Here is a 25,968-nt window from a genome sequence, read left to right as displayed (position 1 = left end):
AAGCAAGCAAAAGAAGGGGTGTTGGGGCCAAAACCTTCCGTACAGCACCACCAACACCAGCCCCCAGGCCACGGTCTGCACCCACAAGGGTTTGCCCGTTTTGACTGAACTAACCTGTGGATTTAGTCCAACAAACGGATTTGCCTGATTTCAAGGCTGAATTTCTGCTTGACCACAAGCATCGGGCAGAACCGGGTCACTTACAAACAAATTGGCGTGGGAGGGACTGAGCTGAGGAATGGACTGGTGGCTGGTTACTCGAGGAGACCGTGGTCGAGGCGACCCATTTCACGGAGTCCACTGCTGTGTGACTGCCCTGACCACGCGTGACTGTTCCAGCCACGTGTGACTGAGCGTTGACGATGACAACTCTTAAGCAAAACAACGTGTGTTCGAAGGACTGTCTGATGACCAAAGTGACTGCTGTTCCCTGGAACTAGCTACTGAGTGATGGTTTGGCAACTGCCTGAATTTTCATTTGAATTAACAATTATTCAGCCACTCGGAAGTACTGAATTGGCCAGAGTGGGCAGCCAGTTATTGGATTGGATTGAATTACCTGACATCTTATTATTGAAGTTATTCCCTATTCTAAATTGACTGGGTTAGCTGACTCAATCATTATTTAAGCAAGCTATTTGAAGAAATTGAATATATGGATTTTTTTTTTTTGGGGGGGGACTCATTGATGATTACTTCAAGAAATGGCTGTGTGAACTGACAACTACTTACAAATCAGTGCGACGGACTGTTGTTGTTTGACCAAATTATTTTACTGAACTGACAAGTGAGTGTGTGTTTTAATTTGTCAGCCACTTGGTTAAGCTGGCCAAGCTGAAAGTTATTTAACCAAACTCAACGAATTGAGAATGACCAATTGTTTAAACAAACATCAAAGCTGATCAAAATAAGCCACGTGTTGTTAGAGCGAATCTTCGAGAGACCCAAGGAGTCCTTTAGCCTAAAGGGTTGACCCAACGGTGAGCGTCTCCCGGGCCCCACAGGAAAAGCAGGCCAGCAAGGGGTACACAAGCAGATTGTCCTGACGTCGGCTGGGTGGCTCTCCCAGGCCACAGGGGCCACCAAAGCGAAGAAGAAGTGGGTTGCGAGGCAGCCCTGCCCCTCCCGGCACCGGGACTGGGGCCTGGCGCTGTCACACCTCGGAGTATGGGGGAGGCGCTGGGTCCCCCTCCGGCGTCTTGGATGGCAGAGACACAGCTTCCTCATAGGACGGCAGGACCACCTGGGAGGGACAAAGATGAGGGCTGAGGACCGGCCAGAAGGAACCGCACCTCTGACAAAAGGATGCCATGGCTGGCACACCTGTGTACCTACTATGTGCCGCGCATGGCATGCACCACACAGGTGCGGTTTCTGCTCCTGTAGTGAACAGGCTTGTCTCTGCATCAAGCCCCCTGCGTGTTTGACAACAGCACACATTTTCCCTGGGAAAACATTCTCAATCCATCGGCTTCCGGAAGAATTGGTCCCATCCCTCAGATGGAGGGGGTAGACCAGTGGTCGGCAAACTCATTAGTCAACAGAGCCAAATATCAACAGTACAACGATTGAAATTTCTTTTGAGAGCCAAATTTTTTAAACTGAAACTTCTTCTAACGCCACTTCTTCAAAATAGACTCGCCCAGGCCGTGGTATTTTGTGGAAGAGCCACACGCAAAGGGCCAAAGAGCCGCAAGTGGCTCGCGAGCCGCGGTTTGCCGAGCACTGGGGTAGACAGATGACCTGGACGGGGCCCCTCAGAGTAGAATTCCATCCCCCCCGGCTATCCATAATCATTGGTTTGGGCAGAGGCTGGTGACCCAACCGGGTCCCATCGAACCTGCTTCTGGGACTGCCTTTCTGTTGGGGCTGCTGACGGGTGGATGTCAGCCCCGGGGTTTTGGCAGCGATTTTGCCACCATGAGGAAAGGGCTGCTGGAAATGGAGCCCGCACTGAGGAAAGGGGGTTCAAAACAGGGAAAGGATGCGGTCGCATCTGGATGTCGGGACGCAGCCAGGCCGGGGCCAGACATATGCCGGGCTTTCGAGTTCTGTGAACCAATCCGTTTTCTTTTTTAAGTCGGATTATGCTGGCTTTCTGCCACTGGCAACCAGGAAAGTCATGACTAATACAATGCCCATCTCACCGATGAGGCCAGTGAGCCACAAGCCATTTAAGCCCTTTCCTCATCCCTTCGCCCACCAGCTGTTGTAAGTGCACCTTTCCCAGCTAACCTGGACCAGCTACAGGGTGAGACTTGGTCAAATGTCACCTCCTCCAGGAAGCTTCCCAGACACCCCAGATGAGACCAGCCACCTCCTCTGCTCCCACTGCCCCTGCACAGCACACTGAGCTGTAATCAGATGTCTGTGTCTGATTCACTCTGGACTACACCCTCCTCTAGAACGGGGTGGCATCTTCGTTTTCTTTACACCCCCAGGGTTGGATATGAGGCCAACAGAGAGTGAGAGGCAGGGAGTACTGGATGCATGCCTACATGAAAGAACCCTAGATTCTCAGAGATCTTCAGAGTTTTTCTGGTCCAGCCCTCATCTTACAAGTGGAGAAACTGAGGCACGGCAAGGGAGAGAGACTTCCCCAAAGGACATAGTGAGTGGCAGAGCCAACGCTCCCCGAAACCCCCCAGGCTCACCTTCTGCAGCATCTTGGAGCTGCTCTTCTCCTCGGCTGAGTTCATGCACTTGATGAGTCTGTAGCATCTCCACACGCACTTGAACATGTAGACCTGGAAAAGGCCCAGGTCAGGCTGTGCGATGCTGACCCTCCTCACTGCCCCAGCAGCCCTGAGACAGGTGCCGGCGCTTCCTGGGGAGCCCCAGCTCACCCCAGGAAGGCAGCATCCTGCTGCTGCTGCTCAGACCCCTCTTCTGGTTGAGGGGGGCCTCACCTGCCAGTCCTACGCACTCCAGGTATCCCCCTTGTTACCACCCCACAGACTCAGCACAGGAAGGGGCTGTTGGAAGCTGCTGAGCCACCCTCCAGCCCCCTGCCAATAGTCCTGCAGATCCCACTTGTTCACCCCGGGGGCCGGGGAGCTCACTACCTCCTGAGACGGCCTCGCTCGTCTTGAGACAGAGCTCACACGGGAAAGGTCTGTTTGAACATTGCTAATGACATGTTGTTTTTTAAAGCAGATGACAAACCAGTGGAAGCAGCAGTATCCCATGTTTGTGAGTGCCAAGAACCTCTATGTACAGATGTGTACCCTGTCAGGTGTTGTAAGCAGCTGCTTCCTCTTGGCAGTTGAAGTAAGAACTGGGGAGATGATTCCCGGGGTGGGGCGTGAAGTCCCAGGGGCATACGCAAGGCACAGTCGCCCGCAGTTCCCTCTCTGCCTCGTGAGGAACAAGAGCGGGTCCTGTCCGCTGGGAGGTCGCTCGCTTCCTGGAGTCTCATGATGGGGACTTAGAGGAGGCACAAATCAATGAAATGAGTTCTAAAAGAATGAAGTATGTAAGCCCTGGTCCTGGTCAGAGAGTGTGCGGGAGGCAACCAATCAATGTACCTCTCTCACCTCGATGCTTCTCTCTACCCGCCTCCCTCCCTCCCTTCCACTCTCTCTTAAAAAATATCAATGGCAAAAAAAAAAAAAAAAAAAAGGAAGTATGAAGGACCAGGGAAAAATCACGTAGGTGGAGGGTGGCCAGTGAGGCAGAGTGAGGGGGCCCAGAGAGAACCCCCATCCAAGGAGGAGAGGGGCGGCGGGGGACGGGGTTGTATGGTGGGGGCTGGGAAGTTGTAAACCCCCACACTGGTTCCTCCGAGCCTTCTGGAAGGTTCTCGGTGCAACTCACTAACGCGCGTGGACTTTGAGGAAAGGTGACGAGGAGAGCGGTTCTGTCTCCAGGTGGGTTAGGTGAGGCCCGAGACGCTCAGGGCCTCTGATGACAGGAGGCAGCGGCGCCTGCTCACACCCGCCCGCAGCAAACGCAGGGAGGAAGGCCGCCCGCCTTCTTCCTGCTCCTCTGCAGCTTCCAGGTTCCTTCACTGAGCGTGTGCTGCTTTCACCGTCCGATCAGAACGCTTTCTGAAAGCCCTTTCTTCCGCTGAGCCAACGTCAGCCTCCCCGGGGCTTCGGGCCACAGTGCGGGGTCCTTTCAGAATCCGGGGACTGGGATCGTGTGCCCCTGGAGCCACCTCTTCTCCCAGGAACTCGCCCTGGTTCCCGCGACCCCCTCGGATGGCAGAGTTTTCTTGCCTCTCCATCCTCCTGTGTGTCACCATCTCTCTAGGGACTGGGACCTGAACTGGACTCTGTCCCCTGGGTCTGACCACCCCAGAGAAGAATAAGACAACTTCCCTCCCGCCTCCAAACAGTCCACCCGCCTCACCGCCCCTCCCAGAGCCCCGGAGCAGGCGCCGCTCACCTTCAGGACGAGGACGGTGATGAAGGCGATGGAGAAGATGATCATCATCTTGACGAACTGGTTGTAAGCCATTTCCTCCTGGCTGGGGAGGTAATTCTGCAACAGATTCGGGGGCCATGTCAGTGCCTCTGGCCACACGTGGAAGAACGACATACCTGCTTGCGCACATGCAGGAACACGTGTGGCACAGCCATTACCCTGGCTGATCCTGCAAGGGCCCCGGCAGGCAGGTGCTACTTACCATCAGCCCCCTGTGACGGGGAGCAAACCAAGAGAAGCAGATGCGGCCCCTGCCGGCCCGATGGCCCTTACCTGGCGGGGCCCCACCCCTGCTGGCGGTGGGCAGGCTTGGCTGATAGAACCACCTGGTCCTGAACACTTGGGAATGGCCCCTCCCCCAGGGGCAGCTCACAGAAGGGCTAAGGGGTGCCAGGTCACTGCTCTACGGCGAGCATGTCAAACCCGCGGCCCACAACGAGTATTTTCGAGGCCCAGCCAATATAACGGTATGTAAGAAACGTTTTAATAAAAATGCCATAACTTAATTTTTACAACATCCTGTTATACATAATTATTAATAACGAACTACAACGTTCGCTAATGACTGATTGCTGTAATCGTGCTGCATTTATTTCCCTTCCTCGCCTTCCCACAAAGGCGCACCATTTCTCTCCATTAACACTAGGGTGAATATTTTAGCAGCCGATTGCCACGTCGTTAGTCTTGTACTGACTTGTGTTTGGGGTGCGCAACAGGAAATATTTCCCTTTCGGAGAACAAGAAAAATAGGTTTGTTTGCGTTACATTTATTAATTTGTGCCGTTATTCAATGTCTGGTAAGTTAATGTCCAAGAAAAAATACTGATTTTTATTAAAATGTTCTATTGTTTTGCCCTAGCTGGTTTGGCTCAGTGGATAGAGCATTGGCCTGTGGACGGAAGGGTCCCAGGTTTGATTCCGGTCAAGGGCACATGCCTGGGTTTCGGGCTTGATCCCCAGTAGGGGGTGTACAGGAGGCAGCCGATCAATGATTCTCTCTCATCATTGATGTTTCTATCTCTCTCTTCCTCTCCTTTCCTTTCTGAAACCAATAAAAATATATTTTTTTAAATGTTCTATTGTTTTATGTTAATGATTACTCATTTATTTCAGCCCTTTGTGTTCAGCATGTCTCCATCGAAATAAACCTACGTTTCTATGAAAATTGAAGCCTTTGTTTTTTGGGGGCCCACCTAAACTTACACCTTGTTTATCTGACCCTGTTAGCCTTTGAGTTTGACATGCTTGCTCTCTGGCATGTGCACACGTGAGCTCACATTCATTGACACTCCCCCCTTCAAAACACGGAGCTCACTTCCCTCCCTCGAGTGTGGGCCAGACCTAGGCCTCGCGTCTCTTGGATAACAGAGGTGGCGGAGGTGAATGTGACCTCCGAGACAGCGGTTTTCTCCTTGCTCGCCCCTCAGACACTCACTGGGGAGAGAGAGCCAGCAGCCATGCCATGAGGATGCTCAAGCACCTTATCAACGGTACACAGGCTGCGGGATTGAGGTAAAGGGCTGACAGACCCATGAGTAAGCCATCTTTGGGGGGGTCCTTCAGACCTAGCCAAGCCCTCCTCGTCCGCAGCCCCACCCCATCTCGGTTGGGACCTCATGAGAGACCCTGAATCTGAACAACCCAGCTAAGCCGCTCCCAAAGTCCTGATCTCCAGCAGCTGTGTGAGGTAACGATCGGCTATGGCTTTAAGTCACTCTGTTTGGGAGAATTGGCCAGGCAATAATAAGAAGACAGTATTATTTCTGTGGTGCAATTCCCGCGGCAGGGCTCCCTCTGGGACGGGGCAGGGCTACTCCGAAAGCCACATGTCTGCCTGGCTGCTTCCCTGTGTCTAACCGGCCTCCCTCCCCGTTTTCTAGGTTCTTCCTGAGCACTACCCCTCAGTAACTCACTCCTAAAAGAATCCTCCTCCCACGCTCCACTCCAGCCCAGCCTAAGCACTGAGGCACAGAGAGGGGAAGCAACGTGCCCACGGCCACACAGCCAGCGACCGGAGTGGGCCCTGGGCCCAGACTTACCATGTGGTTCATGGAGTTGAAGTTGAGATAGGTGGGCACTTCCATGTAGGAGCTGCAGAGGGTCAGGATGCTCAGGCAGAAGTCCAGCAGCTGCAGGGTTATCACTGGGACCTTGGAGGAGTGCTTAGGAGGACAGAGACAAGGAGGAAGACAGACCACAATTAACCCCCAACCAGCGGCCCCGGGACTATGGGGCACCTGGAGGGCCCTCAGCCTGGGAGACTGTCTCGGCTACCGAGTCCAGCAGCCCTCTAGTCCGCTGTACCCAGAAAAAAATGGATGCCCAGGGCTCAGAGGTTCGTGCCAAGGGCGGGTGGCAGACCCTGGGACCAGAGCCAGGGTCCTGACCCCCTTTCCAGGGCCCTTCCACAGTCCAGCTCCCCCGTGTTGTGGGGAAAGTGTGGAAAGCAGCTTTGGGGAGCCACGTCAGCGAGTGGTGCCAGCCATCAAGGGCATCCCACGGTGTGTGCTCAGCGTGGCTTTACCCGTCTTCCTCTCTCTTTAGAACTCGGTTACAAGGAGGGACGAGGCAGGGCGGGCTGGAGGGGGGCCTGCGCCCTTCCCCCTGCTGTGGACTCACCCCAGCGGGCATGCGCTGCGTGCTTCCCGCGTGTGAGCACCTCTGTGCCCTGTCCTCGGTCAGTGCTGCCGGGCTCAGTGAGCAGGTGGGAATCCCAGGTCCATTTCACAGAACAAGGAACTCTGGGACGCTTTACCCAGGGACTTGCTGAAGGTCACCAACTAGGAAGGGGCTCCGGGGGCTCCCTGGCTCTGCCTGAGCCCTTCCCACCTCCCCAGGCTGGGTGGGCCGAGGCTGGGGCGGGGTACTCACAGCCCTGCTCCGGGAAACAAACTTGAGGTAGGCGGGCAGCTCCACGTAGGAGCCCAGCAGGGTGAACAGGCACAGCAGGTAGTCCATGATTTGCAGGGACATGAAGGGCAGCAGGTACTTCTCTCGGTTCTGAAAGGCAGGCCCGGCACGGTCAGGGCGTCCCTGGCACACGTCCCCCGTGCAGCCTGATGTCCCCCTGCGCCCACTCGCCGGCAGCTCCCTCCCAGCCCAAGTTCCCCCATCCCACATGACTCCACATGCCGTCCCCTGAGTGAGGCTCTGGGGACGGGGAGACGGCAAGACCCTGGCCCTGAATGCCAGGAGCCTTGGGGTCCGGGAGACACAGAACAGTCCCCATCTACAGAGGGAAGTGCTCGAGGAGCAGGTTCGACTCGATTCCCTTTCAGGAACTCAACCAGGATGGGCCATTGTACAGATGAGAAGGGATCCGAGAGGACTTCCTGGAGGTGGGGGCACCGGGGAGATGTGGAAGGATGGGAAGGGGGAGGGTACTGGAGGCAGACGAGCCAGCAGTGCGAAGGCCCTGAGCGGGGAGAAGGCCCTGAGCGGGGCGAGGCTGGCGCTGAGCTCCCTCTCCTTCAGCTGACAGCAGTGACCTCTGTGGGGCCTGGACCGCCTCGGAAGCACAGGTGGGACCAGGTCACAGAAAGGGTGGTTTTTGGTTTCTCGTGTGGTTGTCTGAAATCACTCAGGAGGTGGCCAGAACAACCCAGGCTGGTCTCAGAGCCTCCGGGGACAGCCTGGTTCCTTTTTGTCGCCGGGCCCTTTGCGTTTCTGCTTAAGCACCTGGGCGCCACCCTGAGCCAGGGGGAGCCCGTCCCTGAGGGGCAGGGCTGGGAGCTGGCATTAGCCAGGGGGCGAGGGTGACATTTCGTGCAAGGTGGAAGCATTCCAACCTGGCACCACACCCGGGGCTCCCTGTCCCGGCCCTGAGGGTGCCGGGCCACTGTCTGCCCAGGAAGGCCCTGCTTCCGGTCCTGGCTTCCGCCTCCCTGGGGCCGAGGGGCAGGTGGTTCCTCTTTGCAGGAGGTTGAGCCACAGCCTCGCTGTCTCATCTGCTCACTGATGGAACTGAGCTGGCCCGTCTACACTCGCCCCTCCGCCTTGGCTCCTCTCTGGTTTACACAGCGGCTGCATTCTCCCCCCTCCTCACTCCTCCAAACCGTTCTTCCTCCACCGAAACGCCCTGCCTCCATTGGCATTATAAAAGGGTGTGGGTCACCAGGGATGATTTCTAGGGTATAGGTGGGGTCTCCCAAAATACCCACCTTCCACCATCTCAGCAGCCAGTTCTGCCCACCCAGTGGGTGTGAGTAGGAGGGGGTAGGAGGGCAGCTGGGGCTCCCCAAGTCCTGCCCCCCCCCCATGCCTCTTCCCCCTCAGGGCTCTCACCTTGACCACACCGACCAGCAGGCTCACACTGATGACAAAGAGCATGGTGATGAGCAGGAAGCTGGAAATCAGGTCAGCTGAAAGGCAAGGAGAGCAGTGAGGGACCAGAGGTGCCCGGGGAACCCCGCCGGGCTCCAAGGGCCACACTTTGGGAACCAGTGGTGTGGGATCCCAGGGAACAAGAAAGCCCAGGCCCTACCCTCAGTAGTTCTCAGTCTGAAGAGGCTACCACGGTGCAAACATAGCATTTCGGGTGACACAGAGGGTACGGCACGGGGTCCCGGCTGAGGTGGGGGAGGGCAGGCTGGGGTCTGCCTTCACCAGGTTGAGGACTGGGAAGGCCTCTAGGGGGCAGCCTGCGAGCTGAGTGACAAGGCGTCCAGGCAGGGGCCTGAGACAAGGTGTGGTCAGGGCAGCTGGCGCTCGGGCAGCCAGGGCAGCCCGGAGGAAGCCGAGAGGGAGATTCGAGGACCCCTGTGGCCAGCAGGTCGGCAGGGGCTGCGTTTCACAATTTTCTTCTAGTGCGATGGGCAGCCATCGGCGGTGTAGGCAGGGGAGTCCTGCTTCACCTTTCTAAGCTGGTTAGGTTTGCAAAGCGCCATCCTGTCCGCTCCCACACCTGGGCCAGGCAGGTGGAATCGTCCCATTTGCAGATGAAAGATCTGAGGCTCATAGAGGGGAAGTGGCAGGGCCTCAAACCTCAGCCAGTCTGCCCCCAGCCAGGGCCCCATCCCCTCTCCTTCCCTGCTCCCCTTCTTGTCCCCGGGACCTACCAATCCTGAGGTAGCCTGTCTGGGAGAGTTTGCAAGAGGCTTTGCCGTGGGCCACCTCCACGGAGTGCTCGATGAACAGCAAGACACTCATGATCTGGGGGCAGAACAGAGCAGGAGTCAGCCGGGGTCTGCACGCTCCCCCACCAGCCCTCTCCCTCCCCAAGGGCCAGCCGGGGCCTGTGAGGAGGGTCCCGGAGGAGGTGGAAGGGCAGGTCAGTAGAGCATCCTGACTAAAAGTGCGGCCTGTGCAAGCTCATGATCCAGGTTCTTCCTCTTGAGTGACTTGGGCAAGTTAGTGACCTCTCTGGGCCTCAGTTTCCCCCTCTGGAAAAGGAGGGTACTGGAGCAGACACCTTAGGAGGCTCTTATGAGGAGTAAATGAGAACATCCCCGCAGAGCCCTCAGACCCATGTTCTCATTAAAGGGGTAACTGGGACTGCTGAAGGGCAGCCTTGGAGAGAAGGTGGGGGAGGGGGGGCGCGCTGAGACTGGGTCTTTTCTAACGACAGGCCCTGGTCATCATGGGATCTTAGTCACAGCATCTGAGCAGGAGAGAGCTTCAAGTTCACGGAGTCGTCAGCACAGGCCTGGGAGCATCTGACCCACGAGCCCCCTGGGGTGCCCTCCACAACCCGCCCCTCCTGGCCCACCTGCCAGATGAGGACAATAACAACCCCTGCCCCCCAGGGCTGCAGGGGGCCAGTGGGATGGAATTCACTCACAGTGCTGTGGATCGCAAGCACTCAGTCTGTTTTCTGTCATTACTACGGTTATCCCCATTGGACTATCGGCTTCTGTGTCTCTCTTGTTCACTGCTCTGGCGGTTTTACTTGGTGAATAAATGGATGGATGACTGGATGGATGGATGGATGGATGGAGGGAGGGATAAATGGAGAGAGGGAAGGAGGGAGGAATGGAGGAATAGAGGGATGGATGGATGGATGGATGGATGGATGGATGGATGGAGAGAGGGAGGGAGGGAGGGATGGAGGGAGGGAGGGAGGGATGGATGGATGGATGGATGGAGAGAGGGAGGGAGGGAGGGATGGAGGGAGGGAGGGAGGGAGGGAGGGAGGGATGGATGGATGGATGGATGGATGGATGGATGGAGAGAGGGAGGGAGGGAGGGAGAGAGGGAGGGAGGGAGGGAGGGAGGGAGGGAGGGAGGGAGGGAGGGAGGGACTAATGAACCCCATCCCCTCAGGGGACCCCGGCAGAGAATAATGGAGAAGGGGCACATCTGATGGGCGTGAGTGTTGAGGTGGCCCAAGCAACTGACGAAGTCCAGCCACAAAACTGCAGTCTGAAAGGACTTGGGGGCACCTTGTCCATGCCCTCCGCCTTCCAATGCAGGAATCCTGGTCATGCAGCCTCTATTCAAACGCTTCCAGCCACGGGAACTCAGAATATTCTGTCTGTGTCCTTGCACAGGCCTCTGCCCTTCCTCCGTCACACACACAATTCTCTGGGCACCATCCACCCACGCTGAGAACAAGACTATCTCCTCCCTCGCAGTAGGTGCCCTACCTCTATTAATACGGCTTATGTTTAGATTGGCTTCTAGGCAGCCCTGCCCTGGTAACTCATGCTCAGCTGACAGGCAGCCCGACACCACCATCTGCTTCCCCCCTGCAGACTGTGTGGTTATTTTAGCTCCGACGCAGGTCTCGGCGGGTCTTCCTGCCACGTTACCTCCTGTTCAGTGGGGCAGAAAGGGGCAACACAGAGGAGTAACGCAGGGCTGGCCTCCAGAGTGAGGCAGAGACGGGTTTGAACCTGGGTCACTGAGTGACCTTGGGCAAGTCACTTCGCCTCTCCGTTTTCTCATCGGCACATGGCAATCACCGGATCCAGGAAGGAAAGCACTGGGTTGTGTTTGCCAAGAACTGAGCTTGGGGCCTGCCAATGGGGGCTCAGCAAGCATCACCTGCTTTGGGCTCATTTCTGAGATGCATGCGAGCTGACAAGGGCTGGTCAGGCAGCACCAGGGGCCGGTGCCAGGGGCTGGCCGTGAGCTTGCTCTCGCTGCCCCCTCCACCTGGGTAACCAAATGGGCTTTGTCTCACCAGGAAGGTGAGAGCAGCCCAGAGCGGAAGGCAGACGTGGTGGGGCCGGCGGCTGGCACCCATAAGAAACAGCCCTGAGAGAGAAACGCTGCTTCCTCACCCCTCTCCTCCCAGTTTCACCTTCAGTGAAAGAAAGAGAAAGGGAGGCGGACAGCTCGGTCAGGACCGAACCGGGAACAGGGCCCTGCGGGGTGAGGTGCCAGCGGGGTGAGGTGCCAGCGGGGCTCCCCGTCCCCGGGAGTGTGCAGGCAGGGCACAGATGAGTCACAGCCGGGCTCAGAAAGGCCCCTAACTGTCCACGGAGACGCCCGTCCCCCATCCAGGCGTGGCACAAGACGCCTTTTGAAGTCCCGAGAATCCAGGCTTGTCCGAGATCTGGGACGAAGCTCAGAGTCAGACGATCTCAACCTCCCGTTGCGGGAAAGAGCCTTTGTCCCCTTATTTTATAAGCTCCCTCTGCTTGTTTTATGAACTCAGAGAGGCTAGGCGGCTTGCCCAAGGACACACAGCAAGTTGGGTACAGATGGAACTGAAGTCCAAGTCTCCCGGTGCTGTCCTGGTGCCTTCCCACCATGCCTCAGTCCTGCCATGAGCAGCCCATCACCCCTCCTGAAGGAAGGGGAGGGGCATTTGTACAACCTGACTCCACTGTGGGCCCTGTGGGCCACCCACACCATCCCAATGGTCCTCCCACAGCCCAGCGAAGGGGCTATGCTTAATCCTCCCACCCCCTCTCACGGTCCTCCCAGCATCCCCCAGCCTCCGGCTCCGTGAGGCCTGCTCCCCGGCCCCTCTCTCATGTCAGCGCCTCAGTGGAGTCAGAGAGGGATGCCCGTGTCCTCTTCCTTCTGGAGTCCCCTGTCCCTCCCGCAGCTTGCGTAAGACGCAGCAGCGAGCACCAGAGCGGGGCACCCTGTGAGCCCCCCAACTTCACCCATTTCACCTCCTCGGCATTCCTGTACGGGGAGGAGATGATTCCGTCTCCTTTCACCAGATGAAAACCCTGAGGCTCCAAAGAGCAAGAACCAGCCCCAGGTCACAGCCCCAGGCAACCTCAGGGCCTGACTCAGACCCTCCGTGGACCCCTAACCCTCCACAAAGGCACCCGTCCCCAGTCCAGGAGGAAGAGAGGAGACCCCGCAACCTAGATGGGATAGCGAGAAAGCGACATTTATGGAGCAACGACTGTGTGCTCAGATCAGTACTCACAGGTTTGCACCACAAACTGCCAAACGCTACAAGAAGGGCAACGTGTTCCCAGTGTTACAGATGAGGAAGTGGAGGCTCAGAGGAGAGAAATCGCATGCTCTGGGTCAGGCAGCCCAGCTGGGATTTGAACCCTGGTACCTGTGCTCCCAGGGCCCGGGGCTCCACTCAGGGCCAAGTGGCTGCTCCGGGGCCCAGCCCCAGGTCCCACCAACTCTCTGCCCATCCTTGCCCAGCCCCAGAGACTCAGAGTTCAGGACATAGCAGCTACAGCATGATGGGGGGGCCTCCCCCACAGTCCCACTGCTGTCCTAGCCTAGCCAGGTCCTGGCTCCTCCCTGGCCTCAGTGTTCCCCCCGAGTCAACGAGCAGAGTCACCCCGTTTGCACCCAGGCCACTGGGACGATGGAGCACAGGAGAGTCAGGGGAGTGGAACTTCTGCAAATTGTGGTGTATCGCACCCAGGCTCCAGCCCCGAGCTGCACCCTGCTCATCCGACCGCCCTCGCTGCTCCACCCAAGCCTGGAACCAAGTCATTTGCAGTTTCGGAAAAGTACCTGGCTTACCTACAGCATTTGCTGGGAGAGGCCTGGAAAACCCAGGAGCCCCGATTTCCCAGGCCCTCCGTTCCGCTCACCTCCCTCCATGCCTGCTACCCTCACCCGGTTTCCACCAGGACACAGCACTGCCCTCTCCCTGAGCTCTGAGGGCCTGGCTGGGCCGTGACCCACACCCTCCTGGAACAGGGCTTCTCCCCTGCAAAGCCCAGGCAGACAGCACTCACGCACCCACTGTTCCTCCATTACAGCGTCTTCCCTCTCACTAGTCCCTAATTCTACATGGTGAAATCGTGTGGTTAAGAACAGGGTGCTAGAATCAGATGGTCCTGGGCCTAAGCTGAGCTCTAGGCCCTTAAGTGAACCACTAACCTCTCTGAGCCTCAGTCCCCTCATCTGGGAAATGGGTGCAATAACCGGACCTGCCCCGTAAGGTTACTATCCGGTCGAATGGCAGGTGGCGCAGAGTCAGACAGACAGCCAGCACGCCCTAAACCAGCACTGTGGGGCAGTGTTCGTGAACCGTGTGGGTGTTCATTCTTCCCCTTCCAGTAAATACTCTCTGAGCACAGACCACGCCCAGGCCCTGGGTAAGCCACGACCCTGGAGGGCAGGTGTCACAGTCCCCAGGGGAAACTGATTAAGTGACCAGTGTGTTCAGAGCCATGACAAGGAACACACAGGGCGTTAGGGTCCCTGATGAAGGAGCGATCCCCGCTGTCTGGAAGCCTCAGGGAGGATTTCACAAACGGGAAAAGCTTGAGATGCTTCTGCCGGACAAAGAGCAGTTTCCCAACAGGGAAAGAGAAACGCACTCCCGGAGGAGGGAATATCATGTGCGAAGGCCTGGCGCCTGGCAGTGCAGGTCCAGGGACTGGGGCGGAATGCCTCTTCCCTGAGGTGGTCCCCGTGGGGAGACGGAGCTCAGAGATAAGTAGTAAGCAGCCCACGGTCGCAGGGAAGTCTGCTGCAGAGCCAGGACCAGCCTCCCTCCCCCCGGGCCACGTCAGGGATCAGGCTGCAAGACTGAGTCAGTCCTGGCCTTGGCCAACCGCCCTCCCTGCCACCCCCGCTCTCCATTCCCCTTTTCAGCTCTTCTCTCTGCTTCTCCCTGGTTTCTGTTCCCACTCCCACCCCCACCCTGCTCCTTCTTTCTCAATCGCCAGCACAACTTCCCCAAGCTGAGCAGCGGGCCCGTGGCCAGTGGGCACGCTTGTCTGTCTTCCTGGTGGCTCTGAGAAGCAACCGAGAGCTTCAGCTGAAAAACAGGGGCAGGCGCTCGTGGGAGGAGAGGGAAATCGGGCTGCGGGGGGACGGGGCACTCCTGAACCTGGCCTCGGCCGTGGGGACGCGATGCCACCGCTGAATGTAGTGGAGGAAGTCTGGTCGGGTGAGGCCGACCGTGGTGACCGGGCTGGGAGGTGGGGACGGCTTGCGTGTCGCTGGGTTTGGTGTGGCAGTAACAGCTATGATCATGTGAGCGGTGATTACAGAGGTGACAGTGGATGTGGCCACGCTGGTGGCGATAAAGGTGATGCCGGAGAGTGGCGATTAACTGCCGTGATCACACACGGCCTTGCTGCTGCTGGGGGTGGTGACATCAGGATATGGGGGTGGTGATGAAGACGATGGGGATACTGGACCCCTTCATTTGGGGTTCAAATGCCACTTCCCTCTCCAGAAGGTGGGCCCACTCTCTTGGATCTCCTGGGGCGCAGGATCCAGCCTTTCAGAAGCCGGCAGAGACACCCCGCTCTGAGATTTCAGGGGCTACACTTGACAGAGACAGCCCTCAGGGGGCCCCCGCCATGTGCCCGCGGTGCGAGGGCACAAATCCGTCCGTGAACTTCTCTGCCGCCTCCTAACAAGTCTGTGAGGTCGATGGCCCCCCACTTTCCCACGAAGAGAGCGGGGCCTGTGTGTGACTTCTCAGAGGTCGAGCTGGAGTCAGGCGGGGCTTGTCCCCCACAGATAACGCAGGCTGCAAACCGGGCCCCCAGGGCACACCCTTTCCTGTCCTCAGCCTGACCCTCCGCTGGGGGGCCTGGGGCTGCAGGGCTCCGGCCCACGGAGGCCACCGTCATTGCTACTGTCAACCTCAGCCTGCAGCTCAGTCTTCTCGACCTCCCAGGCTCGCCCTGTTTTCCCTGTGCACCCCACCCCCCAAGTTTTCTGGAAGGAGGAGAAGACAACCAGACGCATCAGCGGCAAGAGGAAGCTCCCCGCCCCCACCCCACACTTCCTGTCGCAGCTAATCAGGGGGCACCGGTGGGGGCCATTCCCCTGCAGCATTATCTCCGCAACCACATCCCCAGCAGCCCAGATACCATCGCGACGCCCCCTCCCAGAGCCGCGGCTCAGCTGCAGCCCCAGCCAGGCCACCCCACCTGCCCAGAGCCCGCTCCTCGCTGGGGCTGCCGCCTACTGTCCTCCCATCTCTGTCCCCGCCGCCTGCCGCTTTACTTCCCTGGGCCCCAGTCGCCGCGTCTGCAGAACAGAGAGAAGGCTCCACCTGCTAGTAGACCGGTGGTGAGGGTGGGTGAGGTGACATAGGTCTGTTCCCAAAGTTAAAGATTCAGAGGACGGACTGGCCCGCAAAAGCACTTGTGTGTAGAAATCAAGCCCCAGGTCCTCGTGCAGTGGCCGCTCCATTGGTAACTGCCCCAAGCTGGCAACAACCCATATCCCCCACCCCCAACAGAACAGGCAAATGCACTGTTCTATGTCCGTGAAGCAAAGTACTTGATGGGCAAGAGCAGGGGTATGAGCCGCTCGCTGCACACAGCAACACGGGGGAAGCTCGCAGACACACTGCTGAGAAAAAGAGCTGCACATGTGTGCGATCTCATCCCTGTGTAGCCTAGAGCCTCGCATGTTGGGGGGAGTCAGTGGGGCAGGGTAGGGGGGGCGGCGGAATTAGGGGTCTCTGGGTGCTGGTCCTATCCTATTTCTTTATCTGGGAAGAGGTTGCACGGGTGTGCTCACTCTGTTGAAGTTCATCCAGATGTGTGCTGATGATATGTCAATTACACATCAATAAAAAGTCTACAAAAGTAAAATAAAATAGAGAGTGGCTGGCCCCTCCTCTGGGTCAGACCCTGGGGCCGAGCCTCCAGCCACAAGCCGCCCTGGGAGGGGGTGGGTGCAGGGAGCTCGGATCCGAGGGACAGCGGGGCCTTCAGCTTCTGAGAGGGATCCGAGGGACAGCGGGGCCTTCAGCTTCTGAGAGGTGGTAAGTCTTAACGATTCTCCCACAGGGCGTGGGAAGGTGCTCCAGGCAGAGGGCATGACAGGAGGAAAAGCAAACGTGGATGAGATGCGTTCAGGAAACTGCAAGAAGTTTCCCTCGGGGAGCTGTGACTGGGGGTGATCCATGTGCCTGGCACACAGTAGGCCAGGAAATGGTAGCTGCTGTGTGGCTGGGCCGGTGGAAGGATGTGGGAGATGCTGGGGGGCACAGGGTTTTCCGAAGGCGTGACTCCGGGGCAGGCAGGGACAGGAGGGAAGCGCTCGGGCGGCAGGCCAGCTCGTGCAAAGGCCCGCCGACCGCAGAGCTCACAGTGTGGACAACGCTCACCACTGTGCACCACCTGCAGCCGGGAACAGGGACAGGAGCACCCGGACAGGGAGCGGCCAGCTCTGGCCCAGGGCCTCCTGGAACAGCCTGTGCGGGGCCTGCTGCAGGTCAGCGAGGCATGCCCTCTGCCCTCTGGCCTCTGCCCTTCCGGCCCTGCCCCGATGAAAGAAGGCAAAATGGCAAGGAACAGGCGTGGAGGATCAAGTTCCTGCCCAATGACTTCCAGGGGCCTCCGCTTGCTGGGGGGACGCGGGGGGGGGCAGAGAGTACGTCATCAAACCTCCTTCTATGGGCACCACTCAGGGGCCTGACCTAAGCCCCTGTCCTCTTCCCCTTCGGGTTCTGGGGAAATGGCCCGCACCCCGCAATCTGTCCCGGTGAACCATGACTTCCCTATTCCCATTCAGAGCAAACCCACCCCCCCTCCCCCCGCCCCCATGATGATAAGCATTGCTCTTACAGCTGAGCATTTCGGGGAGGACAGGTCCTCCTCGGAACGCCGACTCCCACCTTCCACCCTCGCCTCGTCCTGGGGGGCAGGTTCTGCTATCAGGACTACCTGCCCCATTTTGCAGGGGACATGGAGACCTGTCTTCCCATGAGGGCTCCGTGTTAATAAGAGCCAGGCTCCCCGAACAAGAGGTGCAAACTCCCAGCTGTAAACGGAGCGAGCCGGGGGGATGTGGTGGGGCACAGGGAACGCAGTCGGCACCATCAGCATCACTTGGCTCGGTGACAGCGCTGGTGCGAGACACATCGCGGTGGCCCCATCCTGAGGCACAGCCCGCAGAATCACTGCGCCCAAGGCCTGAAGCCGATGTAATGCGCATGTCAGCTGCACTTCAATAAAGATTGTTTAAAACAAAAAAGCGATTGGGACGAGGCTCCCGGATATTACAGCCGACGCTCCCCCCCGCTGACCCCTCCACCACCACAGACTGGAGCAGCAGGAGAGCCCAGCCGCTCTGAGCCTCAGTTTCCTCCTCTGTCGAGTGGGGGCTCCGGTGGCAGCTGCCATTCGTGGGGCGCTCACTAGGTGCCAGGTGTGTCGGCCACCTGCTTTTTTTGGAGTCTCCGAGCAGCTCTGCAGGTCATGGTCGCTGACCCCCATTTGACAGGGGAGGACACTGAGGCTGGAAGGGACACACTGGCCTCACCGCGGGCTGAGGACTGGAAGGGCAGGGAGCCAGCAGGCCCACTCTGCACGGCTCCTTCTTCAGCTGCACGCCTCATTAGGCCTTCTGTACCCCGCTTCCCCCTCTGTCAAGGCAGGGTCCCCTGGGAGACCAGCACAGGCCTCACTGTGACCTCAGAGCCAAGTCCTAGTTCCAGACCACTGCCCTGGCTGCAAATGACAGCCTCACTTCCTGGGAGCTCGGGGACAGGGTGGTGACTGAGAAACCTCGGCCCCCAGGCCCTGCCCTCCAGCCGCAGGCCAGTCTGAGCAGGCCCCAGCCCCTGCATCAGGAGGGCCCTCCCCCAGGCTGGGGCCTCCCCCAGCTGAGGCCCTCTGACAGCCGTGAGGCCCTCCAGCCAAGGCGACCCCGACGACCGGGACCACCACTGCCTGCCATTCCCAGAAGCTCTTCCTGCCCTTCTTGGGGCCTGAGATCCAGGTCGCCGGGGAGAGGAGGAGGCCCAGGCTGGGGGCTGGGCACCCTGGCTCACCTCACACAGGTGACTGACCGTCGTCGCTCAGCCCGGCAGACCTGGCGCGGCACGGAGAGCCCCCTTTTCCCACAGTGGGCCCCGCGTGCCTCTCCCATTGGCCTCGTGGGTCCAGCCACCTCGTGGGCCTCCAACGTTTTATAAGCTGGGCCCGTGGTCGGCAAACCGCGGCTCTCGAGCCACATGCGGCTCTTTGGCCCCTTGAGTGTGGCTCTTCCACAAAATACCGCGGCCTGGGCGAGTCTATTTTGAAGAAGTGGCGTTAGAAGAGGTTTACGTTTTAAAAATGTGGCTCTCCGAAGAAATTTCAATGGTTGTGCTGTTGATGTTTGGCTCTGTTGACGAATGAGTTTGCCGACCACTGGGCTAGACGGTGGGACGCACACCCCTGAGGTGAGGAGCACAACTCATCCCCTCAGCCACGGTGCTGGGGAGAGGCAGACACCCTCCCTACCCTCCCCCCCCCCCCGCCTCCCCACCCCTGCAGGAAGGGCCCACAGAGCCAGGCCTCTCGCCCCACACGGGGGGCATCGGGCGTGAAGGCTTCTCTGCCCCACACGGGGGCATCGGGCGTGAAGGTAAAGAATCTAACAGCTTCTCATCTGGGGCTTTCACCGTCTGACCGTTGGGGCCTATTTTAAGGCCCCAAACAGCTGAGATTTGAAAAGGACGCGGCCTCTGTGGTCCGCTCTGACGACCAACTCTGGGCGCTCGCCTGCCAGCTCCCGCCGCCCACTCCCCTGGGGCCACATCCGCGCAACACCTGGAAACGGTGACCCTCGGGACAGGGACGACTGGCCCCATTTAATGGATGAGGAAACTGAGGCCCGGCCAGCAAAGATGCCTGCCTGCTCAAGGTCACATCGAGAGTAAGTGATGGAGACACCTCTGTGATCTCTTCTGTCTCAAAGTGGAACAGAGAGAGGAGCCCCTGGAATTCAAAGAAGAAAAAAACCTGGGGGTGGGGGGGGGGGGGGGCGCGGCTTCCTGGAGGCGGAAGCTTCATGTGAGCTGGACCATCAAGAAGAAATGAAGGGCATCCAAATACCTGGCCGCCCCCGGCCCGTGAGCCAGGGAAAGAATTCATTTGTTCACTGTCGGCTTATTCCCCACACCTGTGTGCCAGTCGTGACAGCCTGGAGCAAGGCCCTGCTCACACCCCCTCCACCCCCGGGGGGGCTGGTACAAGTTGGGGACCCTCCTGGACCTCTGTTTTCTCCTCTGTAAAATGTGAGAATTGGGCCAGAGGTCCACCCTTTTAGCTATGAAGCCTGGAAGAAGCGAGCGCCTTGGTCCAGTCCCACCGCTGGTCACCTCTCCGGTTTCCCCCACCCTCCTCACAGCCCCCCCCCCCTTCCTCCAGCCCAGCTTGATAACGTCCCAGTGTCACAGGGTCTCCCCACCTCCAAGCCTTTGCTCATGCTGTTCCCTCGCCTGGCACGGCCTTTCTTCCCCAACTGACCCAAGCGAAGTCCTGCTCAGAGTGAGCCCTCAGGCCTCCTCCGAGAAGCCTTTCCTGAAGCCCCACCCTCCACCAGGGGCTGGGTTAAGACCCCTCCTCTGCACCCGGTAACCAGCGCTGTCATCCATCGAAGTCACGGTCACAGTTACGGACTAGAACCCCTGGAGGGCAGAGGCCAGGAATGAGTCAGGCCTGGGCCCTGGCCTGGGGCCGAGCGTGAGAAAGGAAGACATGTATCTGTACTCACTAGAGACTCTTGACATCACAGAGGCCGCTTTGCTTTATTTTTTTTTCCAATTTAAAAAGTAGTACACTCAAGCGGCCAAATAAACAAAGCAGCATTGGATTAGAACCCAAAGTATAAAATAAATATGCAGGAGGCCGGGCTGATAAAAACATAAATCAGCCCTTTATTTATATAATAAATGAGGAGAACTAACAAATGTCCCATGAGGAATTTAAAATAATTTATGTAGCCCTAACTGGTTTGGCTCAGTGGATAGAGCGTCGGCCTCCGGACTCAAGGGTCCCAGGTTCGATTCCGGTCAAGGGCATGTACCTTGGTTGCGGGCACATCCCCAGTAGGAGGTGTGCAGGAGGCAGCTGACTGATGTTTCTCTCTCATCAATGTTTCTAACTCTCTCTCCCTCTCCCTTCCTCTCTGTAAAAAATCAATAAAATATATTTAAAAAAAAATAAAAATAAAATAATTTATGTAGCGACGCTGCCCTCAAGAAGGGAGCACACCTCCCCCTTCCTTACGTGTGGGCTGTGCACAGTGACTTCCTTCCCACGAGAACAGGGGGGGGGGAGGGGCGGTACAGTAACTGCACTGTGGAAAAGGCTGTTGACAGCACTCACTCAGGGGATCAAGGTCAACAGAGATGTGATGTGATGTGATGATGAGCTGAGAACAGTGCTTTACCTCTGCGGTCTTCCTCCCAAAAACACGTCCCTCAAGTCCAGCCACGCGGAAACTGTCAGGCAAGCCCCTTTGAGGGATATTTGACACAGTGCATCACCGGTACCCTCACCACTGTCAAGGTCATCGCTAACGAGGAAAACCTGAGAAACAGCCTCAGCCGAGAGGAACCTAAGGACTCAATGTGACAAGGGAGCCTGAGGAGCTCCCGGGACAGAAAAGGGGCATCGGGGGACAGCGGGGGAATCTGAATGAAGGACGGACTTCAGTTAATAATAGGGGACGATACCAACTCAGCAACTGTGACCAATGTGCCTTCTCAATGCAAGATGTTGGCGATAAGGGAAACCTGGTGTGGAGTGGACACAAACTCGATACTCTGTTCAAAACTGCTCTGTAAACCCAAACCATTCCAAATAAAGAGGTTCTTTTTAAAAGCAGTCATGCCCACGGAACCAGGTGGAGAATAGAGAAAAGCAGAGAACAATCAGCTCACAATCCTATCACCCAGAGACGACTAGGACCAGCGGGACCTCCCCTCCTCGCCCGTATCCTGTTGCTCCAGGGTTGGAATCACAGCAGGTGTGAGCTCTCCCCCAGGCAATGCACTTCTAATGGAATTCAAGGTCACGGAGGGAACTACATCTGGGCAGAAGGACCTTCTAGGGCTCCCCACCTCCTACCATTGACTTAGGGCGTACATGGGGTTGCCAGACAAGCCAGGACCAACGTGGCCACTTTAAGAAAGTCCTCTCACTCCCCTACCTGCGCAAATTTGGGTTAGAAATCATCTGTGACCCAGCGAATCTTCTACCCAAACCCAGCGAAACCCTGAGGAAGGGCCTCCAGCCATCGGACACCAGAGGGTCCCTCCAGGGATAATGCTCCCTGTGACTCCCCAGGGTGGAACGCCGACCCAAGGCACCAAGGGCCCGATTTAACCCTCCCCAGAGGCCCAAGTCCACGAATAGCTCTCAATATGCAGGGCGGTCACCCTTGACTGGCTCCAGATGAAGACGAGCTTGGTGGTTGACACATCTGGGCGGTGACTTCTCTTTTTCCATCCAGATGTTCAAGGCCCTGACAGCACATCTGCCACAGGAGACGCCCCAGTCCCTGTCACAGAGGGGGCAGGAGGATGACCCCACACGCACACTGGAATCAACTAAGGACCGAAGCCCAGAGACAGCTGCTCGAGCCTGACAGATGGTTTCCAGGCTTCTGCTCATACCTCCTCCTCTCGAGCATCCATGTCTCCCGCGTCTCACACCATAAAGTGTTTCTCAACAGAGAGGACGTTGGCAATGTCTGGAAATGTTTTTGGTTAACAACCGGAGGGTGCTATCGGCATCCTGTGGGTAGTGGCCATGGATACTGCCAAACATCTGACAACAGACAGCTCAGTCCCCACAACCACGAGTTCTCCAGCCCAAAACATCAACAGTGAAAGTCCAGGCTCTTTCGCTTGTCACTCCCAGCCCCTCCTACCTCCTGCTCCCCAACCTGAAGCTTCGAGGTGGGTCTGTGTAGTGTCACCTGCACAAGCCTCTGTCCTTCGGCCTCCACACCCCGGCACACCCCTTCTCCCCCACCCACACCCCCCACAACGGAACTCTATACCCCTGCCCAGGACACCACCTCCAAGAGGTCTCCCTTGATCGTTTGCCCACAGATGGTCCTGCTCTGTGGGCAGGCACTGATATTACTTGTCATGTGTGTCGTGGCACTGACGTCGCGTACAGGTGAGGACCTCAGAAGAAACCTTGAGATCACAGAGTCCAGAGTTTGTCGGGCAGCCTCCCGCCCAGGCGGCCGGCAGGTGGGTTCGGCTTGGCCTGCACACGGTTGTTGTGTTTTTTTACCTCGAAGCAGTCACCGACGTGGAAACATCAGAAGATAAGACATCAAAGCCCGTGCTCCCTGCTTCTCTAAACATCAGGAGAGCCCCTGCCAGGGCCACATTCCTTCACGGCAACAATCGGCGGAAACGGAGAGCAGCTGCCAGAGCGGACCCGGAACAGGCCCCCAGGCCCCGCAGGTCCGGCTGCCCCACGACACTCACTCCCATGACTGCCCGGTCCCCGGAGGTGCTGGAGTCTGAGACCTCTGAGCCGGTCCACACCCCCTACCCCCCGCCCCCGGCTTCATTTTACAAAGGGAAGCTGAGGCCCAGGAGTGAAGCTTGTCCAAGTCACACAGCCGGCTGGTGGCAGAGCGGGGGTAAGGGTCCGGGGGGCCTGCTCCCCACGGGGCCCACTCTGCGGAACCACACTGATCTGCCGAGAACGTTGGGGCCATGGGACTTGGTGTGGGGACAGCCACGCTGCCTGGCACTCCTCTCAGAATCACTCTTGCGTCGGCAGAAGCCAGGCAGGGCGACCTCCGAGCGCCTCCCCAAGCCAGCACACTCCCCGTCCGACACCCTGCTCACAAGGAGGCACGGCCTGCGTCAGGCACTGCCCGGAGGTAACGCCTGTGCCCCTCACAAGTGATGGCCCTTCCTTAGGGGAGGAAGCTGAAGGTCCACGAGGTTAAGCAAGAAGCCCAAGGCTGCACAGCTAGGAAGTGGGGGAAGGGGGGAGGGCGGAGGGCGGGGGCAGGACGTGCACCCAGGACGCTGGATCCAGAGGCCGTGCTCACCGAAGAGCATCATCACCCCTCGCAGGCTGGGCTCCCGCACCCGCCCGGCCTGCAGCCTCGACAGGAAGCGGGGGCAACCAGGCCTGAGCTCAGCGCAGCCACCGCAGCCTGCGGGTTCGGGCTGGTTTTGAGGAAGCCCTTCCAAGGCTCCTGAGAGAACTGCCCCCCACCGGCCATGAGTCACCCTGGGGGGAAGGCGCCTGGGCCTGGGGGGCCGGGCCTGGCTCGGAGTTGTGGGGAGGGGGAGGGGGAGCCCCAGACCTTAGCACTGGCCCCAGGGGCTGTGACTCCCCCCGAGTCAAGGCTCCACACCGGGCAGGTGCACACCAGCCTCCAAAGTGGAACCGCTGGGCCTGCTCCCCCCTCGGGATGCCCCCCAAGAGACGGAGCCAGGCAAGCCCCCTGTTCTTTAGCCTCAAGGTTTCCTGCGGAGAAGGCAGTGGTTGGCTGACTGTAAACTAGAGGACTCCTTCCTTCCTCCCGGAGGAGCACAGGGAGATGCCCCGTGGTAGCCGCCGGTGGCGGGGAAGAGGGGGGCCAAGCCTGTGCCTGGCCCCACCTCCGGGCAGCCGTCCCAGCCCCCCTTCGCCCAAGCGTCCTGGCTCCCAGAGCACTTTCCCTTCTGGGGTTCCGTGCGCATCCGGTTGACCTTGTGGCTGCTTTCTTGTCCCATTTTACAGAGGGAGACACTGAGCTTCAGAGGGAACGTGAGCTACGTTATCTTGCCAACAAGGACCCCTCCTTCCACCATTGTTCTGCTCAGGCGGCTGCTACAAGGTCCCCTTCCCCCCAGTGGACAGGGAGGGAGGCTGACACCCCAGCAGGAGCCGACAGAAAGGTGGGGAGCAGCGGCCGTCCAGCTGGAGGGGCTCAGGAGACCAGGGGTCCCCCCTCTCTCGCTCACACACACACTCCCTCGGGCCCCCCGGGCCTGCCCACACTCACCACATGGTAGATGGCCAGGGCGGTGGTGGCGATGCGGACGTTGAAGCAGCAGCAAGTCTGGCGGACGGCCGTGCTGGGGGCCATGGTGCCGCTGTCCCCTCCGCCGAGGCACTGAGGGGGAAGAGCCCAGCTCCGGGAGCAGGACAGAAAAGGGGAAGCTGCCGCTGCCCTCCTCACTTCCTTCCTGCCCCTCAGACAGGCAGGGGCAAGGCCGTCACAATGGGGCGGGGCCGCTGAGGAGGGCCCCCGCCCGCCTGGGAGGCCGCTGGCCCCTGCCCCTCCCAGAGGGGGCTTCCCGGGAAGGGCAGACCCTGCACCGTCGGCACCTGCCTACCTTGTTTAAGCAGCTTCACCCGGCCTGCAGGCTGGATGCTCAGCGCCACCCTTAGAAGCAGGAATTGTAACCAAGCCCATTTCCAGAGAGAGAAACGGGTCCAAAGAGATCAAGGCATTCACCTAAAGTCACACAGCAGGTCATGCTGGTGGCAGAATCCACACCCAGGGCTGGAAGGCTGCAAAAATAACTATTATCTACTCACTCCTGCCTGCTCTAAGCATGCGTCCGGATTAACCCTTTCATCCTCACCTCGACGCTTTGAAGGAGGTACTCTCATTGTCCCTGGTTTACAGATGAAGAACCGGGGGCACAGAGATGGGGAGGGATTTGTCCAAAGTCACACAGGAGCCCGTGGCAGAATGGAGACTTGGACCAGAGCTCACGGTTCCAGAGGCCGCCCCTCCAGCCTCCCTGCACCCTCAGAGAGAGCCATGTTCTCCCTGAGCCATGTATGTCCAAGCCCCAACAGAAGAATAATCACTAAGCAAATCTACCCGCTGTGTGTCAGGCCCTGGAGCTGGGCTCTTCCTACGCTGGGTTATTAATGCCTCACAGCAATTTGGGAACCCCCCCTCCCTTGTGGGCTCAAAGCCCCCAGTGATCACATGCAATCAGGGCTTTTTTTTCCACCTGACTCTTTGAAAAGGTTGAAATTAATAAAGCATGACTTTAGGCAAGCAGCACTGGGATTTATACTCCCTCTCGGGTGATAAATGATCCATATTACAATAAGGGAGGGGAATGTGAGGCGCTTGCAAAATGCCTGTAGGAAGTCTGCTCTGCCCAGATGCTGAGCTCACTTGCAAAGTAAGGCTTCTGGCAGAGAACCCTGCAGGGCCTACCATGAAGTCCCGCCCACACATGAGATTGTGGAGTTGGGATTGGCCACTACGGCCGCCCATCATTTCTGCCTCAGGAGAGGTCATAAAAGATCTCTAAGCTTCCCTCCCTGGACAGGAGTTTCTCTGCTGGATCCACAAAACTTGTCTGGTGCACTTGATCAAAACGTTCTGCTTGCCCCTGAGGCCAGCACGGGGCTCCCGCAGATCCCTTCCCTACTTGATGCACATTTTTCATCGTAGGCTCTGCTGAAACGAGATATT

At 58.4% G+C, this 25,968-nt stretch overlaps 1 protein-coding gene across 1 annotated transcript; it reads right to left on the bottom strand.

The window, feature by feature from the left end:
• Positions 1–757: 757 nt before the first annotated feature.
• LAPTM5 (lysosomal protein transmembrane 5) lies at positions 758–24,705 on the bottom strand. The gene is made up of 8 exons (XM_079778404.1): positions 24,529–24,705; positions 9,486–9,579; positions 8,713–8,789; positions 7,300–7,428; positions 6,468–6,590; positions 4,390–4,485; positions 2,655–2,747; positions 758–1,243 (listed from the first exon to the last, which is right to left on the bottom strand). Exons 1-8 carry the CDS (start codon positions 24,610–24,612, stop codon positions 1,154–1,156), a joined length of 786 nt encoding a protein of 261 aa, XP_079634530.1. The 5' UTR covers positions 24,613–24,705; the 3' UTR covers positions 758–1,153.
• Positions 24,706–25,968: the final 1,263 nt, after the last annotated feature.

Source organism: Cnephaeus nilssonii, assembly GCF_951640355.1.
Source record: "Cnephaeus nilssonii genome assembly, chromosome: 7".
Classification (NCBI taxonomy): domain Eukaryota; kingdom Metazoa; phylum Chordata; class Mammalia; order Chiroptera; family Vespertilionidae; genus Cnephaeus; species Cnephaeus nilssonii.
This window is presented reverse-complemented; position numbering and strand designations above follow the sequence as displayed.

Bases quoted from the DNA above. Each gene is read 5' to 3' on its own strand.
- LAPTM5 (XM_079778404.1), bottom strand. From the start codon at position 24,612: ATGGCCCCCAGCACGGCCGTCCGCCAGACTTGCTGCTGCTTCAACGTC. The intron at 6,591-7,299 runs GTGAGTACCCCG...TGTCCTCCTAAG, and splicing joins TTGTTTCCCGGAGCAGGGCT to CACTCCTCCAAGGTCCCAGT. The intron at 4,486-6,467 runs GTAAGTCTGGGC...AATCTGTTGCAG, and splicing joins TCAACTCCATGAACCACATG to AATTACCTCCCCAGCCAGGA.